Consider the following 18271-nt stretch of genomic DNA (forward strand, 5'->3'; position numbering starts at 1 on the left):
GGGAATTCTGTAATGTGCAGTGCTTTCAGGAAGGACAATGCAATCATTAATCATCCCCTCGCCTTTTGATTTGGATACACATTTGCAACACAGAAGGGCAAGAAAACAATATTGATAGCGCTAGATCTTTGCATATTTATATAGAGATAAAGATATATATGTTACATCCATCAGATACAAACACTTCATATGCAAGTTAGCTCCGGTTTAACATCGATTAATATTCTGTCCTTACATTCATTGTTGTCAATGGAAGAAAGAAAAAAAATTGCATGCGATAGGCAGCTGTTCATTTTAATTAAAAAAAAAGTTTTATTACGAAACTAGTTTGTATAAAATAGGGTTATACAGGCAGGACCTTTGTAAGTTTGTAATAAAACAGTAAGAAAAGGCAGTGTGGGGAGGGGGTGTTTGTTTGCTTGTCTGGTTTGTTTGTTTGTTTGTTTTCCCAAAAGGCAGCATATGAAAACAAATGGCTACCGTTTTGCGTTTGGACAATAGCTGCATAAACTTTGTTCACTTTGAACATTGTTTAATGACATTATTAATACATTAACAAAGTTTCTATAAAGTAAGACACATTGGTGCTAAAGTACATCTGGAGGAAATCCAAGTCCTTTACAAAACCACATACAAAAATGGCAGTTGTAAGGTAACGTTGACTACGAGTCTAAACATGAAGAGGTAATAAGCATTACATATTAAAAAAGTATCAAGATATACACATTTTAAACCATTTGTACAAAACCTCTATAAATCTCTCTCTCTCTTATGTACAAAAATAGCTTAATATATCCCCAACCGGGTTACGATAGATACAAATAGATTTTCTTATCATAAAAAAATTCACAAAAAAAAAAAAAAAAATTGGAAGCATTCTATGATGGAAACGAGAGGAAAAGCTTGGATCGAAGGGAGGGAGAGGCACAGGGAGATGGGGGGGATAGACGGGGCTCCAGGGACTTCTTTGAGTACAGCATAGCTGAACTTCAGCATCTCCACAGACATCGGGAAACTAACTTGTCCACAGGTGATGAACGCCAGTCTCTGAAGGGCCGCGGCCGCAGCGAGGTGCGAAGATGGGGCGCCTTTCTGCTGAGGAGGAGGAAGAGGAGCTCCCGCGCCTGCCGAGGAGCGCAGCGTCCTTTCCCGCGGCCCGGGGCTCCCCCGCCGGACACCCGCTCCGCCGAGGCGCAGTCCGCGGCAGTGCGACGGAGTGCAAAGGCCGGCCGGTCTCCGGGGCCGGGGCCGACCGCCCCGACCGCCCCCGCGACGCGCAGCGCTGTGCCCGCCCGCCGAGAGACGTGCCCGCACCGCCCTCCGACGGCAGGGAAGCTGGAAACGCAACAGGTTCTTTTTCTGCGTGGATTTTTGTCTCTCTGTGTGTGATCTTGTTTTGTGGGGTTTTTTTGTTGTTGTTGTTTTTTGTTGTTGTTGTTGTTTGGCGGTTTTGTTTGCTTGGTGGTCTTTTTTTTTTTTTTCCCCTCTTTTGCAACTGTCCTGTAACAATAAAAGGGAGAGATCAGAGCCGCGCCGGGACTAGTGCAGCGTCGGGCCGCAGAAGCGCTCGTAAGCACCGCGGGGCACGCAGCGCCCGCCCGAGGGGCAGCCCCGGCTGCGCCCCCTCCGCCGGCGGCTGCGGCCCCTCCGCCCCGCGTCCGTCCCCCCGCTCTCGCCCCGGCATCCCCCGGCCCTCCGCCTACCCACCTGCCGGGAGGGCGGCCGGCGTTCAGAACCAGCTTGTGAAGTCGAGAAGCTCCTGCTCCTCGGGGCTGAGCGGGTCGTAGGAGCCCTCGTCGGAGGAGTAGGAGGAGACGGGGGAGCCCGCCATGGAGTTCATGTCGTGGGAGTAGCTGGGCGAGATGGTGGGCGAGAGGACGCCTGCCTGGAAGGCGGCGCTGACGGCGTCGTGCTCGTCGAGCAGCTGCTGCAGGGCGCGGATGTACTCGACGGCGGAGCGGAGCGTCTCCACCTTGCTCATCTTCTTGTTGGCAGCGCCGTTGGGGACGTGCTCCCGCAGCGTGGCGAAGCCCAGGTTCACCAGCTTCACCCGATTGCGTTCCCGCTCGTTGCGCCGCGCCACGGCCGCCGGCTGCTGCTGCGGCAGGCTATACCCGAACCCGCTGAAGTTGAGCCTCCTCTTGCAGCGCATCAGCTCCGGCGAGGCCGAGCGCTGTCGCTTGGCCGCCCGCGGCGCCGAGGGCTTGCCGCCCGGGGAGGGTTGCCCGCCCGCTGGGCTGAGCTGCGGCGGCGGCGCCCCCGGGGGCGGCCCCGGAGGGGCGGCGGCGGCGGCCACCGCCGCGGCGAAGAAGCACGCCGGCTGCAGGAAGGGCGGCTGCCCGGCGGCGCTGGACATCCTGGCGGGGCTGCCGCTGGCCATAGGCGAGGGAGCGTCCTGCGAGGCGGGGGCGCCCGAGCGACGGCCGGTCCCCGACCCCCCAACACCACCAAAAAAAAAAAAAAAAAAAAAACAAAAAAAAAAAAAAACCAAAAAAAGAGAGAGAGAGAGAAAAAAAAAAAAAAAGAAAAACTTCCAACGTTCAATTTAAAACTGAGGGGAAAAAAAAAAAAAAAAAAAAAAAAAAAAGGAGCCAGGCGACAGACGGCCGGGGAAAGGGAAAGCGGGGACGGACGGGAGCGGACGGCGGAGCCGGGCGGGCGGCGCGGACGGCGGGCGGCTCTGCCCGCCCCCCTCCCTCTCGCCCTCCGTGCGGCGGCCGCGGGGAGGCTCGTGGCGCTCGCGTGTGCGCAGGCTGCTTTGCAAAGCCCCTTTTGCAAAAAAGTGGCTGAGGATTGTGTCTCTTATAAGGGGCGGACGGGGCTCGCCCCCCCCCCTTCTCCTACACACACACACACACACACACACACACACACAGACAGACAGACAGACAGACAAACCTCCCCCCGCCACCCCCCGCGCTCACACACACCCACACTCTGCACCTTGCGCCTTCCACGCTCCCCGGCTTTGCCGGCCGCGATGCGCGGAGCGCCTCCGCCTTTTCAGCGCGGGGCACACACACACACACACGCAGAGACGGACGGACGGACGGACGGACGCACACACACGAGCCCCCGCGCCCCCCGCCGCACACGCGCTGGCGGCCGCGCGGCCCCGCCCCCCGCCGCCCCCCGCCGCCGCTCCCCCGCCCCGCGCGCCGCCCCCGCCGCTCGCGGGTTTGTTGTCGCAAGTGCGTGCGCCCGGCGCGTGCCGCGCTCCCGGCCCTGAGCAAACACCCGCGCCGGGGCGCCGCGAGGGCCGGGGGCGGGGCGGGGGCGGCGCGCGTGGGCGCTGCGGGGGGGGGGGGGGGGGGGGCGGCGCGGGGGCGGGAGAGCGTGAGGGAGAAAGGGAAAGGGGTGAGGGAGCCCTGCCCGCCGAGGGGTGCCCGAGACGGGGTGCGGACCGGGCTGAGGGAGAGGCGGGGGTGACTCCCGGCGGAGCCCCAGGGCGTGCGGGGCATCCCCTGCTGGGGCCGCCTCAGCGGCACCTGCCGTGGTTTGCAGGGGAGGGAGAGCCGCGGTGCGGGACGTGTAGGCAGGGAGGAGTCCCGTGGCGTGGGCAGGCAAAGCGGTGCGCGCCCGCGGGGGAAGCGCCCTTGCCATTGCGGGACGCGGGGAAGTTTCGGGGAAACTTCGTGCGCGGGACCTCGGCTTCTTCTTGTCCCTAGAGAGCACCAGGTCGCTCCCTTCGCTCACCGAGCGCTGCCGGGCTGAGCTCCGTGAGTGTCCGAGCCCCACCGCCGGAGGCTGTCGTCCCCCTCGCTTCCAGCGGCCGCAGCCGCGTGTGCCCGGCACCGCACACGCTTCGCGGACGGCCTGATGGCTCTATTAGCTAGCGACAAGCACGGGTGAGCCGGGCTGGGTGATAGGAGGAGGGCGGCTGAGGGTAGAGCAGGGTAGAGACCTCTCGGGAGAAGTCACCTCGAATTCCCCCTCTGAAATGCTGAGCACCACAGGGTGAGCCTGTCAGGAGAGAAAGAACAAACCACGCTCGGGCACGTCCCACGCGGACGATCCAGGGCGGGGAGGGAGGAGGTTTGCCTCATAAAGTAAGGGTGTGTTCAGCAGAGCTGGCAGGTGTGGAGTCAGCCCACCCAGATCCCATTTCCCAGGCCACACGGTGCTTGCTGGGCCTGGGGAAGCCACTGACCCCCTGCTCCTCCGGTGGCACCCTGAAAACTGGAAGTAGGTCACCAGCTTTCCAAGCAGGCAATGGCATTTGCCTGTGAAGGGGGAATCGGGATGGACCTGGCCTGTGCAGGGGAAGTTATCACTGCTCCCAGGTGAAGTCTCACTTGTGGTTCAGGACCAAATGAGGAAAAGCAAACGCTAAGGTGCTGAGAGTCTGAGGTCGCACTCACCCTTGGGGCTGCAGAGACATGGCCAGGCTTAGCACCGGAGAATGCTGATCCTGGCATTCCCGCCCTGCCCTCCTGCCTCTCACATGTCAATGTATTTCTGAAATCTTTAGCACATTTTCTGCCTTCTACTCTGTCTCATCTCCACTCTCTCTGCATCTTTCCACTCTGTAAACTCAGATGTGTGTGCTCTCTAACCCACTAAAAAGAGCATGGAATAACAGCCTTGCCATGGTAATACTATGGCTCTAGGAAGCCACCTGGCAGGTGGCTTTTGTCCCTGATACACCAGCTCCAAAGCATGGAAGGAGATCTGCACAGTCCATGTTAAGGTTTCGGTGGAAATGACTGCAAAAGTAAGCCCTGTGCTGTTGTTGACCTCAATTACAGCAGCCTGGAGCTGTAGAAATCACTTCTGATCCACCACTGCATTTCTGACCCTGGCTTGTGTGTGAATTTAAAAAGTGCTAACCAGAAACATAGCACAGGAGAACCTCAATGTGCACCTGCTAGCTAGTATTTTTTAATATTTTTTTCAACATATCAGCTTTTAATACATGTGTGATGAAAAATGTGAAGTAGTTCTGTGTGGTCATATTTATTCTGGGGCCTCTTCACTGATCACTGACCATTTTCTGACTTCGAGCCTGCTGTCTCATCACATGGGAAATGTTTTAACTTACTTTATCCACTCTTGGGCAGAACAGCCAGACCTTAGCAGGATGTTTGCTTGTATTTCCTGTTTGGGGTGCTCTCCTTCTTCAGTTCTAGGTGTCCTGCATGGTTTGTTCGACATCCCTTGTGTGATGTCAGAATGGACTGCGCTGGAAGCAGTTGTTGTGTCACCAGTTCTGCATTGGGACTTTGGGACGTGCTAACAGAAATATCAAAGTAATTGCAGCCCTGTAAACTATATATATATTTAAACAGACTAGTTCTTCTGGAGCAGCCTACTTCCAGAACTGGTGTAGAAGCACCATGTAGGGATATCCCTGCCCTTTTTCATGGAAGTGGCAGAATAAGACTGGAGTTTCTGGGTCCCTTCTCCAGTCTCAGAGGGCTCTTAAAAAGGCAAATTGGTGAGTTCCAGAGGTCACCAAGTGTAACTCATGTGGCTGTGCCTCTGTGGCCCTTACCCATTTGGCTTCTCTGGGTGCTGGTATGTGTTTGTGTGGGGGATGGATCAGGGGGGCAGAGCCTTTTCCCCCCACTGCCACTGGGGAACAAACTCTCATGTCTCAGGTATGTCTGATCTCACCAGCCCCTCTGTGTGCTGACTGCACAGAGTAAGGGACCAGATTTCTAGATAATAAATATCGCTCCAAGATCCCCTGCTTCCACACACTCCTAGCACAGTCCTGCACCTGCACCTTAAAATTCTTAATTGTAATATAATGATAAATAGCCCTTGCCCTTTTCATTTGGCACTTTTATTTCAGTTATTTATTTATTTATTTAATCTTGAACTGTCATTATTTTCTAGTGACTTTTTTGTGTGCCTAAATTGTAGCCCCACTCATGAGGTCTTTTGAAGTCCTTGCCTTAAAAAAACCCAAAAAACCAAAAAGAACCCAAAAACAAAAACAAAAAAACCAAACAACAACAAAAAAACCAAAAACCAAACCAACTCTGGTTTTTATTTTTTTTTTTTTTTTTTTTTTTTTCTTCCCGCTTCTTTTCTTTTTTAAAGGCCATTTACGTTATGATTAAATGCTGTCTTAGGAAAGCAGAACGAAAGTCGTTAATCTATATAGATCTTCAAAGAATCGATACATTTGGGACTTCTGTAGGATTTGTTACACTCCATTTTGTTACAGTAGGCAGCTCGTCTGGATTTGGGCACATGTGTTTCTCTCCCTCCCCTCGCCCTCCCCCTCGCCTTTCCAGCTTCCCCCCCAAGAGTGAAAATAAAGTAAAAGGTCTTTCATGGTAAACAAAACCAGCTTATTCTCCACATAGAACACATGAATAGCTGGAAAAAAAACTTACAATAAATGGTGCATTTTTTTCTCTGCTGGGTATAGCATTCAAGATCAGTCCAGTATTCAAGAAGCAGTCCATTTTTTGCTCAGCAAGAGAGTTTAGAAAAGAAGCGTGGGGTCTATTCAAGGATCTTTTCCCCCTTCACAATTGCTGGGCTTTATGAAACCTATCTTCCATGCCTTGTCAGAGTATTTCTGGGGACCAATTAGTGCTTTGTTGCAAGGCTTCTTTGCTGAATCTTTGAGCAGCAAGAAAAAGCTCTCTTGAGTCTCCCCTTATTTTGACTATTTCAGTCATTACTCAGTGTAATAATTAATATGACAACTGGACGCTAAAGTTTGTATAGAAACACCTCGGCTGCAGGAGAGAGCGTGCAGTGGGTGGTAACAAGCTACAGATCAGACCGAGAAGCCACACACACAAGGAAGGGGGAAAAAAAAGAGAGGGAGAGAGAATAATGAATGAAAAGAAAGAGAGAAAGAATAAAGATAAATAAATAGTTGGTGCGGCCCGAAGAAACATAATACAGACTTGGAAGAAAAAAAAAAAAAAAGCACTTTGAAAGGAATGTGTGTGTGTGTGTGGGGGGGTCAACCCAAGAGAGGTAAACTTATTTTTAAACAATTTCCATGTGAATATAATTTTCAACATTTGCTACTTTCAGAAGTGAGGAAAATTACTTTCTCCCAAAAAGGCAAGATGTTGCTTTTGCTTAAGTAATTTTTACAGACCTTGTGTTGGCACTTTTGCATACTTGATAAAGTTTAATGCCTCTTCCTAAGCATCCCTTTATGGAAATAAGAACTTAACCATGAAACCTTATTCTTGAGTAATTGTTGCCTATCCTGCCCAGGATGGAGAAGGCTGGTTGTTGGGGTAGCAAGCTCAAGTTTTCTTAGTGTTGTATCGTCTACAAGGGGAAAAAATCCTGTGCACAAATGAAGAATTAAAAATGACGTTTGACCAGGGCCGCTGCTGATTTCTCCTCAAAAGGCGTCTTGGGATGAACACTCATCACTTTGCAGACATTTCTTGGGCTGCCAATTAGGGCATAATAAATAATTAGAGGTTTTAAGCATATTAGATACAGCTCATGCTAATGAGCTACATCAGGTCTTGTGCTAACCTGAAGTGACAGTTTGCATATAGGGCTGACAAAAAAAAAAGAAAAAACACAGGGGGGAAAAAAAATAAATAAAAAAAAAACCAAAAAACCCCACACCCCAAACAACAAACAAACAAACCCCAAAACAAACAACAACAACAAAAAACAACAAAACAACCAACCAACCAAACAAAAAACCAACCAACCAACCAAACCAACAAACCACCCCCCCCCCAACCACACCAAAAACACAAACAAAAAAACCCACCTACAACCAAAACAAGCCAAAACCCAAAACCCCCAAACCAAACCAGCCGCCGAAGCAGCGTTTCCCCGTCGCGGCCCCGTCCCGCTCGCCCCTCCGCAGCTCCCGCGGGTCCCGCCTGGCGGTGCCGCCCGCTGCTCCCCTGCCCTCCGCGCCCGCGGAGCAGAGCCCATCGCTGCCGGCTCTGCCGGGTGGCCCCATTGTGCGTCCACGAGTTGCGCGTCCGTCACAGCCAGCCCCGGGGGAGAAATCACACCGGGCTGCCCTCCCGCGTACCCCCAGCGCCACTTTTTGGAGAGCCAACTGTTTTGGGTGGGGGGTAGTTTGTTCCCGGCTCCTCCGAAGTGGCGATCCCCTGGCAGGAGGGGAAGGAGAGGGTTTGGGTGATGCCTGCGCGGGCTGTGTGGCGGATCCCCCGCTATTCCCGGGGCGGGCAGGCAGCCGGGAGAGCCGGGATCCCCGCTCCCGCCGGCCATCTCTGCCGTGAGGACACAGTGCCACCTCCCGGCCGCCCGCGCCCAGGAGTGAAAGAGCCTGGGAAATCCGGGGAGGGATGGATGGGGGCAGCCTTGAGGTCCCGCGGAGCCTTTGACTCTGCAATACGCCGGGGATATGGCTGGGCGGCTTTGCTAGCACGATGCAGAGGGAGGCGCGAGGAAATACTGCCTGTCTGGAGTGTAAAGGAGGGCTACAGCACCCTGAGATCTCTAGTAAATGCATACACTATATTGATGAGGGGGATGTTCCCCTGCCATGCACACAAACGCAAACCACCTCATATACTCATGGAATCCTCACCTAGGAATTTTTTCCACAAGCTTCTGTTTTCGTTAGAAAATCCCCCTTTCATTGCTCACTGCTCCCTCCCATGCGCGGGGGCACCCTGAACCAGCAGGGAAGGCAGGGAGCTGCAGGCCAAGGATAGGCCCAGTGTCCCGGCACAGGAAGGGACATCCTTTCTCGGACACAAAGACTCACAGCTCCAGGAAAGCCACCACTGCAAATGGGTAGCAAAGAGCAGTCTGAAAAGCAGCCAAAGTCCGTGGCCCTTTGAACTTGCATAGTGCTGGCCGGGGGGAGCCTGCCAACTTCAGCGCAAAGAGCCCTGTGAGCTGCTGCTGAGGGCACAGCCAGAACGGACTACTTGTGGTGCATGCATGTATATGTGTGTTCCCAAAGAAAGTGTGCTTTGGACAGAGAACACATGCTTTTAGGCAAAGGCAAGGTGGGACACCAGGGCATATCTGCATACAGTTGAAAGGAGAGATATTGCACAGTGCTGCAGCAAAAGCCCAGAGCAGGACTAACAGACTTAAAGCCCAGGTGCTTACACTGGCCGGGGAATCAGGCACGTGAGGGAACTTGAAACCCGAGTGGATTGGCAGTTTCACTGGAGGGGGATGAACCCATGCTTGGAACACTGAAGTAGTACTTCAAGGAGAACAGGGAAACTCCAGCAATTTGGACTCTGAAATGGCCCAAGGTAACAGATGCTGATGCAACTGCATATTCCTAGAGTAATGTCACTGGGCACACACGAACACGCCTCCACACACCGCTTTGCTCCAAAACAAGAGAATTTGGATATTCCTCCTGGCAAGACAGAGCTTTGTTTCCTCCAGCATTTTGCTACCAGGCAGCTTCTGACAGTGCAGACTGATTAAACAGTGAACTGGTGGCAATACACTGGTGATATTATGATTGTGTAACAACAGCGGTAAGAGATAATCTTGCAAAATAAATACAAAAAGCAGGGGGTAGGAGGGAAAATAGATAATTACAAAGATTTGGCATGAGCAGTATTTTGATATTTCACTTTGCCATTACCATTGGGTAGAGCGAACATATGTAAGAAAAGGGATGGAGAAAGGGAAGGAACAAAACCCAAAAGCATGTAAAAGCCACAAAGAAGTAAAAGAGAGATAAAAGATTAGTGAAAAGAAAAGAAATAAGGAAGAAAAGAGAAGGCAAAACCAGAGGAAATAATAGTTTATCTCATTGAAAAATACACCAAGGGGCAAGGCATGGTGTGTTGGGAAAGTAAACAAGACTGGTTGCTGGGATCTGTCTTGTCCTGCATAAGGGCTATAATCAGACTTGTCACCATCCTCATCTCACTGTTACTTTTTTCCAAGGTGGCCTTCAGTCTTCCTATCATGGATAGGACTGTGCCTTGTGCTGCACAAACACAGGACACAAAATATTGGCTACCGTAATAAATTTACTGTCTGAGTAGTTAAAAAACCCCCAAACAGTAGTTTTTCTATTACTGGCAATTACTGGGGATACTTTCCCCTAGTGCTCTGCCTTTCCTTGCCCCATCCTACTGCCATGTGAGCAGGGTTCCATGTGTTTAGGGTGCATCACATTTGGCTATCTTGACCTGTCAGCCAGTACCACATCCTTGCTTATCATTTCAGAAATAACTTATCCCTGCAGGCAGTTTCAGGATGCACAAAGAAGCAGCTCTTCTGAAAAAGGTATGTATTTGCACCCAAAGCACTGAGTTACTTCAGATGCATGTTATATAATCAATAATTTCAGTGGGATGGATTCTGACCCCAAGTCATGGGGTCCAACACGGATTTGGACTGAGAACCCTGAAAAGGGCTCCACTCAGTTTCCCCACTGTAAGGCTGCTGGGTTTTGTACGTATGAAAAATTAACAGTAAGTCTTTGCTAGTGTTCACCACTAACACAAGCACAGGTGTGCATAGTAGAGTTTACCTCAAGGACAAAATAACAGTAAAGAGAATTTGTCTTCTTCATGAAAATATAGCAGGATTACCTGCCTTGGCACAATTTGTCTCTGTAAGACTTCATCTTCCCAAGTAGCAAGACAGATACTTGCCTAGTTGCTTCATTTTTTCACCTGCCCTCTGATATTGGGCTACAGCTTTCCAATTTCCTTCATCCCCTTTGGTGACTCTCATTAAGCCAAACCTGGGCTCTTTCATATCAATACTTTACTAACCTTTCCTGAAATCATTTGCACCCTGTTGCCCTTGTGCTTTCCGTGGCTGACACCATACGCAAGCACACTTAATAATCTGCAGTTCTTCTGCATCTTCCTGCCCTGGAGTTCTGATGTACTCTTTCCTGCTCCTTTTCTTCCTTTACCTTCTTCTCTTTCCCCATGCTCAGGCTCATATCCCAGTGTGAGGTTCATGCTGCTGACTCCTGTCTCATGCTTTCCTTGTACTGGGTATCTCTCTCCAGTGTCCGGTGAGTGGGGTGGTGTCTCCCACTCTCTGACCTCTTTGGAAGCAGCCCCAGAGGCCTTACTAAAGGACAAATCCCTCAGCTACCATGCCTTGCCAGGGCCTTCTGTTCCTGACCTTTGACATCCAAAGAACACAGCCTAGAGAATGTCTGATGTCTGTTCAAGGGGAGTGACCTCCGTGGGAAACCCACCTGAGGCTGAACACGCAGCTGCACTGGGAGGGAATGGGCCAGAGGCTGAACTGAAAATGATGTGTTGATGTGAAAAAATGAAGACAGCTGATGTTGATCAGGAGGAGGAAGGCTGTTAATTCAGAACATGCTGCTCCTCCACTTTGGGTGCAGATAGAAACAATCTGCTGGAGAGCCACTCCACACAGGCGTGGGACTCCCAGGGGATGGCAGCTGGTTCATGTGCCAGGGGTGGGTGGGGTGGGCGTGCAGGGAGAACGCCCCCTTGGCATGCTGTCCAGGGGAGGGAGCTGGGGAAGGGGTTGGCTCTGACTTGCTAGCTCTACTTTAAATACCTTTGCACAGATTTCTGGACACTGCAGTTAAATCAGAAGACTTCACCTGCTATTGTGAAGACGCCTCCCTGCCACTGCAACATGGATTCACAGCACTGCAAGATGAATGGTGAATCTTTCCAGGTAAGTGATAAGGTCTGTGCCTGCTTTTTGAAGAGGTGGAGGGGTGTTCTGCCTCACTTCTGCACTCCTGTGCTCGTCTTCCACTCTCTGAGAGGCAGTGTGACCCAAGAGGGGAAGAATCAAGGTGGCCTGTCGTGATGCTTTTTAGTACCTGAACAATTTTGGTAGCCCCCATACTTGTCTTCTGTCAATTGTGCTCACAAAAAGGCAGTGAGAATGCACACAAACATTGCAACAGTATTCTTGCATACATGGCAAAAAGACAAAGAATTGGAAAAGACCAGTAGCTTATTAGAGCTCTTAAACATGTGTGATGAAAAAAAGCTGTCTTCTTTTGTTAAAGAAAAACAGATGAAGTTATGTGCTCTTCTGGTGGAGCTTTTGTTAAATTTTAGAACTCACTTGTCCTCTTTTTTTTTTTTTTAATGTTTACTGACTGACTTTGAATTCTTTGTGTTGGGAAATAAAGGAAAGACCTGGAGTTCATGCCTTTTCAGTACAGGTACTGATGTTACTGCACGGGCAAATGTTGTAACATGAGGCCAGCATGGTTAATTATTAGGACAAAATTCTGCACTTATGTGTCCTATGCAATGCTGAAGCCAGAGACAAGCTGCATCAGATGTGCAAAAAAGGGCTTCTATTTTTTATAAGAGCAGAGATGCCAAGGAAGCCTCTATTCCTCCTGCTTTGTGTGCTGAGGCAGAACTCCCACAACATTTCTCTAGGGTCTCACCTTGCAGCTTATCCAGGTTGTGTAATGGCTTGGTTCCAGCCACTGTGGTGATCAGCATTTAAATGCCTTAAGAAATCTGACTTGGTAACTAGTTCCATTTTCACAAGTAACTCAGAAATTTTTTAGTTTGAGATATTTTCCCCTTCCCTCCTATTTTGCATATCTAGGAAGTTTGAACTCTACAACAGAGAGATGAAAATTTTACATCCCTGAAATTGCAAGAAAAACTTTCTCGGGCTTTAACAGTGTTGGATTCACTCTGAAAGGCTTTAGCTAAATGTCTCAGCAATGGATTAGAAGGCTGACAGGATTGTGTTATTGGCCCCTAATACTACCACCTGTGTCAGAATGGCAATACCAATCTATGTACAAAGTGGCTAACTAAAAATGCAGGTTTATGCTCAGGTAAACCTATCCTTGCATCTACGTAATACTTTCTTTGAGATTGTATTAGGTCCAGGGATGGCTGTTCCTGCTCATCAACTGGTTTTTATTTTATTTCCTGGAAAAAAAACCCCCAGCCTAAAAAATATTGCTGTAAGAAAATCATGGCTGAATTTATTGCATACCATAAATCACATGTACATATCACAGAGACAATATTTCAGCACAATAAAATTATTTCTTTGACTCTGAATCATAATCACAATAGTAACAACAGTAGAACTACCCCAAAGCGGCAATTCCTTGAGGAACGAGAAGTTATCGTCCAAAATGAGAATGGAAAAGCTGATCATCAGTTAAAACTATGCATAAGTACTACAAAAAGCTCAACAATAATGTGAGTGCCTGTGTTTTTGCTGCTATCACCTCCAGTGCATGTGTTGAGGTTTATCTGCAGTGTGTATTGATGCAGGCTGCCTTCGTATATGCTGATAAGAGCTGGGTACCAGGAAAACAATCGTTTTAGTCTTCTCCCCCTTTGCAATTGAAGTTGTCGTCTCTGTGAGAGGCTCAGGCAGAGACTGACACTTGTTAAAAGACCTTCCAGGGAACTGAGGGCATATGCAGATGTGCAAGAAGTTAAGCAAGTATGAGGGTGTGTACGGCATTAGTGCCTACTCCCTGCTGCAATGTGTCTTTCTCCTAAGCACCAATATAAATTCATTTACAGGAGTGGGAAAATGTCTGAGGACAGATTGAAAGCTGATCTCAACAAATCAAGGCTAGTGACTAATGTGTTTGAAAAGGTTTTTGAAGGCTTTTTCGTGCAATCTCATTGTACAAAGAGATCAGTTATTACAATCAGAATCACCTTTCTGGACTTCAACTTTAGACTATATCCCCTGCAAGTATCCAAACCACAAATTCCTCGTTTGTCACGCACATTCGAGTCCAGCTGTCATATAAGCTGGTCCACGCACCATGACTTAGTAAGAATATTTTATATATATAATTGCATGTCTTTTACTGCAGTTTTATTGCTGCCAGTGAAAACCAAAATCTTTATCCATTGGACACACGGTGATGGAGACAGTTCTGTCCTTAAGATCAGTTTTGGCTGTGGTAGGTGAAAACAGGAGGAAAAAGCAATGCGTGGACAGTGTTTGAGGTGACAGTTTGGTCACACTGCTGTAAAATTTCACCACTACAGACATTTGTTTTGACTTTTGCCGGACTCCTGTCATGGTTTTCCCTTGTGGTTGCTTGAGGTGTAAATGGGTTTCATTAGCCAGCTGACACATCAATTCCAGCTGCTTTTCCTCTTGGTCCTCCCCATGTAAAGAGCTGGGCTGACTCTCTGGCTGGATGAGGACTCAGGAGACAGAGATGCTGCAGAAGTGTCCCAACTGAACAGGTGGCAATCTTCCTTCTGGTGCATAAAGCCAGAACTTCTACTGCAGTTCCCACTAGAGGTCCCTTATAAAGCTGGAAGACATTTGGAAAACCTTTGCAGCCTCTGGAAACAAAGCCACATAGAAAAATATGTAGCCAGTCTGTTAGCAGCAACCTTGGAGGCAGCCTTGGAGATGGCTTGAAGAATCAGCAATTATTTACTTTACAAAAGAAGGCAGCTCTTCATAGCTCTGCCTCAGGAAATGTAGGCCCACCAAGAACTTTATGGCTTCAGGGCAGCTGGATTTGATTATTAATTTGCCTTCTACAAAGGCTATCTTTACTGAGGACAGTATTTGGGAACTGGGACTCTTTTTACTCTGATTTATATGTTCAGTTGAGCAATAGCCATAATGAGGGCAAGCTCTGCCCAAAAATACAGATCTTTATAAGGAATATTTGAATGGATACCTTGAATCAAGCTTTAGCCCAGGACTGGTTACACCAGGACTCATCTGTGTTGCAGATGCCTGGTGTGATCTTGGAAATGCCAACCACAGGCAATTGGTCTAAAGCCAGTAGATGTTTAAAAAAAAAAAAAAAAAAAAAAGGCAAATAAGATGTTTATGTGTCCTCCAAAAGTTTTTACAACAAATTTACTGTGGTATCAGAAAAATTAAGTGATTGAAATCTTAGCAGGCATTTACCTGCCATGCCAAGTACCCAGTTTTTAAGATCTGCCTCTACTCTAGGGCTCAGTTTCTTCTTGAAACTGAGTGGTGAAATAGCTCTTCCCTGCTTTACAGAGCTTTTGTGAAAAGAAACATATGTAGAGACATGCAAAGACATTAGATTAATGAGAACCATGAAAATAATGAAAATAAACCTTTGAGAGTACTGTAAATTGCCTTTTGAAATTTGTAGAGCAGAAAATCGTAAGAGAAAGGAAACAAGCATAAATGAAAACACATCTTGCCCTAACTGAATCTTTACACATTATGGGATTTAGGGAAGAGCTAAATGTTTACTCCAACTTTTTTTTTTTTTTTTTCCCTTTTATTTACTTTGCTTGATGTTATTAGTTTATTTTAAAATCGCCTTCCATATCCTTCCTGTGAATACTGCTTCTCTCCTGGAGATACCTGGAAGGTACAAGCAGAACTGAAGGGAAACACAGATCATGCTCTGCATCTCTGCACAGAGCTCACGCACATTGCTCTGCTTCACCCTGAGTGTTGATGAAAAGGAAGCCTGAGGGAAGGACTCTGCACTGTAGCTGAAACCAAAGTGCAGTAATATTTCCAGTCATCCCTGGGGGGTGAAGTGAGGCTTATTTGTATGTCCTTTTTGACTAAGTTGCTCTCATGAGGGCTCTAGTTTGAGAGAAGGGATTTGTGCCTCTACCATCATAAATCAGAGCGGCCCCAGCGCTTCTCTGCTCCTTGCGGCAACAGTTGCCTTGATTCCCGCTTTGAGCTATTTTATGCCCTCTTTACATCGCTGGTGCTGTGCAAAAGGCAAATGAAGAGAGGCAAAATTGACTCCTAGGGTCAATGGTAGTAATTCTTGGTTCTGTATTTTTTCTTTCCTTCCAGGAATCTAGGTACATTGAAGACTCCTCCAATAAAAATGGTGTGATTTCTTTGATTTTCTCTCTGAAAGAAGAAGTCGGGGCATTGGCTAAAGTCCTGCGCACATTTGAGGTAAAAATTTTCCTTCAGGTCTTTGCAATTTTGTTTTGCAGACACATTTTGTTAGGGTCTTGGAGATTGTGTTTGTGGTTCTATTTCATTGCTGTTACAGGGGAAAGCAGCCTGCCTTTCTTTTCTGGGCTTAAAATCCCTCAAAATCTTGGAGCAGAAGTAGCTTTTTTAAACTAAAACTTCTACCTTTGACTGACATGAGGGTGGGAAAAATGTGGGTTTTTTTCCACTTAAGAGGGAAATATTTAATCATAACTGCTGTAGTAAGAGTTAGGGGTGAGTTGGGCTATGCTCTAAGATTGACGTATAGCCAAATAATTTTCCTTACAGCTTGTAAGGCAAATATAACCTGCATGTGAGCTATGTGACTCACAATGCACATTGCACAAGGTATTTCTGCTGCGGGCAGCTCTTAGCTTTTGTCCTCATCAATAAATCTGATGTAAAAAAATTCTACCCTCTTCCACCTCCAATACTTCTACAGAGTGGGTACAGGGTGCCTACAGAACAGCATGAAAATTACAGCACTTTTTTTTTTGTGTGTGTGTGTGTTTGTTTTTTTTTTTTTTTTTTTTTTTTTTTGTTTTGTTTTGTTTTGTTTTGTTTTGTTTTGTTTTTTTTACACACCAAAGGGACTCAGTAACTTATGCTGAGTGATTTGGAAAGCTTTTGGGGAAACAAGGAGCCATTTACCTTTCAGGACATTATGTGCCTATTTATTCTTGCAGAAATATTTCCCAGATGTCATGAATGTTGTTTGAAAAGCACAGAATCCTTGCAATTCAGGATGGTTGTGTTGCAACACACACAGCTGTGTACTCTTTGCTCCCAAGCAAATACACTTTTGTATTAGTTCTGTGGCTTTTTTTTTTTTTTTTTTTTAATAATGTAATAGTTGTGCCTGAAAACAGCAATTTATTTAGAACGTTCTAATAAGTTGTGACCTGCATATTTTCCATTCATAAATTGAATTTACTAGGGAATGAAAGGTTGCGTGTTATGGGTACAAAGCAAAAGTAATTAGGAGTTATATGACATATTTGATTCATTAAGATAAAAGGAAATTCACACCAACAACAGAAGAGCAAGTCTGAATTTGGGAATTGACCAGTAAAGTCCTGTAAAATGTCCATATGTCAGTGATGTGCATGTCTGTAAGTGAATTAATGAGACTGTTGATATTCTCTTATTAAATGCATTGCTGTCTTCTGACTAAATTGCTGTCAGGTCTAAAGAAAAAGAAAAGAAAAAAAAAAGAAATTTTTCTAAAGAAGAATTTTTAGAGGAGCTAGCATAGGAAAGAGAGAAGTAACCATTTCTTGTATGTGACTTTTCTCACCCCGAAGCAGATACCTAAATTAGACCATCTGGGTCATGTTTTTTCCCAGTGACCATGATTGCAGCTGAGAAGTTAGGACTTGGTTTTCCATCCCAACAAAGCCAATTTTTTCTGTGCTAACTTGCAGCCTCCTCCAGCACCAAAGCTTGACAAGAGACCTGGCATAGGTGCTCTTTTATCAGTTTTACATTTGGCATTGTAGTGGGGAAATGGATGGATGGATGGATGGATGGATGGATGGGATTTAATGGTACAAGAACAGCTCCTCAAGGCTGTTGTTAGTGAATTCCTGGTGTAAACCAGAGCTGCCTTTGAGTGCTGTAACTCTGTTCCAAGAGCTGCACAGAGGTGTAAGTTTTACATACGTGCACAGCCGAGATGACCTTCCCCCTTTTCCATCTGAGCCATAGCTGTGGTGCCTCAGAGAAACAGACTTTGTGCTCAGTGTCATCCACAGCACAGACCGGGAAAGTGGTGATATGCAAGTGAAGAGTGGAAGCAAATAGGAAGAACTTGAGGGAATTTTTTAATCTTGTACTCCTTCACGCCCAATAACATTAACTGTGAGATGCTTACAGGAGTTAGCTCAGACTCTCTGTGGGTGGGCTCCTTGGGCAGGGAGATACCCTGGTTTGTGTCACCAGCTTGTTGCTGGCTTGTGGAAATGTGGTGCATTTGTCTCAGAGGGGCCTCACAAGAGGAGATGTGAGAATGGCTGCTCCAGCTGTCATTGCCTCATGCAGCCACATGCAGAAGGAAAAGAAAAAAGTGACAAGCCACAAACAGGATCAGGCTGTTTCCAGGAGCAGATGTGGCACTGCAATTGCTGACTTCGTGGAGCGGGTCCACACCCTGTGCAGCTGCTGATGCTGATGGCCACGTGTTGCATGTCTGTAAACTTTCTGCTCCTTGCTGAGGCTGGGAGCTGCCAGGACTCCTGGCACCTCTCTGGGCACTCATGCATGGGAATGCAGGCAGAGAGCACAGATCAACCCTCTCCTCCCAGCTTGGATTTGGGAGTGAGGATAGTGCCTCCAGCACTGGCTTTGAGGATTTTGCCTCTTTTCTAGACAGTCTGTAAAACTAGTCTGGAACATGAAGGGGAGAGGAGGAGGGTCAAATGATCTATAAATA

The 18271-nt window shown here is 47.7% G+C and overlaps 2 protein-coding genes across 2 annotated transcripts in view; one reads left to right on the forward strand and one right to left on the reverse strand.

Annotated features, from left to right (window-relative positions):
• Positions 1-356: 356 nt before the first annotated feature.
• On the reverse strand, positions 357-2380 carry ASCL1 (achaete-scute family bHLH transcription factor 1). The gene is made up of 2 exons (XM_040062638.2): positions 1708-2380; positions 357-1500 (listed from the first exon to the last, which is right to left on the reverse strand). Exon 1 carries the CDS (start codon positions 2378-2380, stop codon positions 1730-1732), a length of 651 nt encoding a protein of 216 aa, XP_039918572.1. The 3' UTR covers positions 357-1500; positions 1708-1729.
• An 8905-nt stretch (positions 2381-11285) lies between these two features.
• PAH (phenylalanine hydroxylase) overlaps positions 11286-18271 on the forward strand; it is a 32986-nt gene continuing 26000 nt past the window's right edge. Inside the window, exons 1-3 of the mRNA XM_040063194.2 lie at positions 11286-11356; positions 11471-11583; positions 15691-15798. Coding sequence (XP_039919128.1) covers positions 11332-11356; positions 11471-11583; positions 15691-15798 — 246 coding nt within the window. The 5' untranslated portion in view covers positions 11286-11331. The remainder of the gene's footprint in view (positions 11357-11470; positions 11584-15690; positions 15799-18271) is intronic.

Source organism: Hirundo rustica, chromosome 4, assembly GCF_015227805.2.
Source record: "Hirundo rustica isolate bHirRus1 chromosome 4, bHirRus1.pri.v3, whole genome shotgun sequence".
Lineage (NCBI taxonomy): Eukaryota > Metazoa > Chordata > Aves > Passeriformes > Hirundinidae > Hirundo > Hirundo rustica.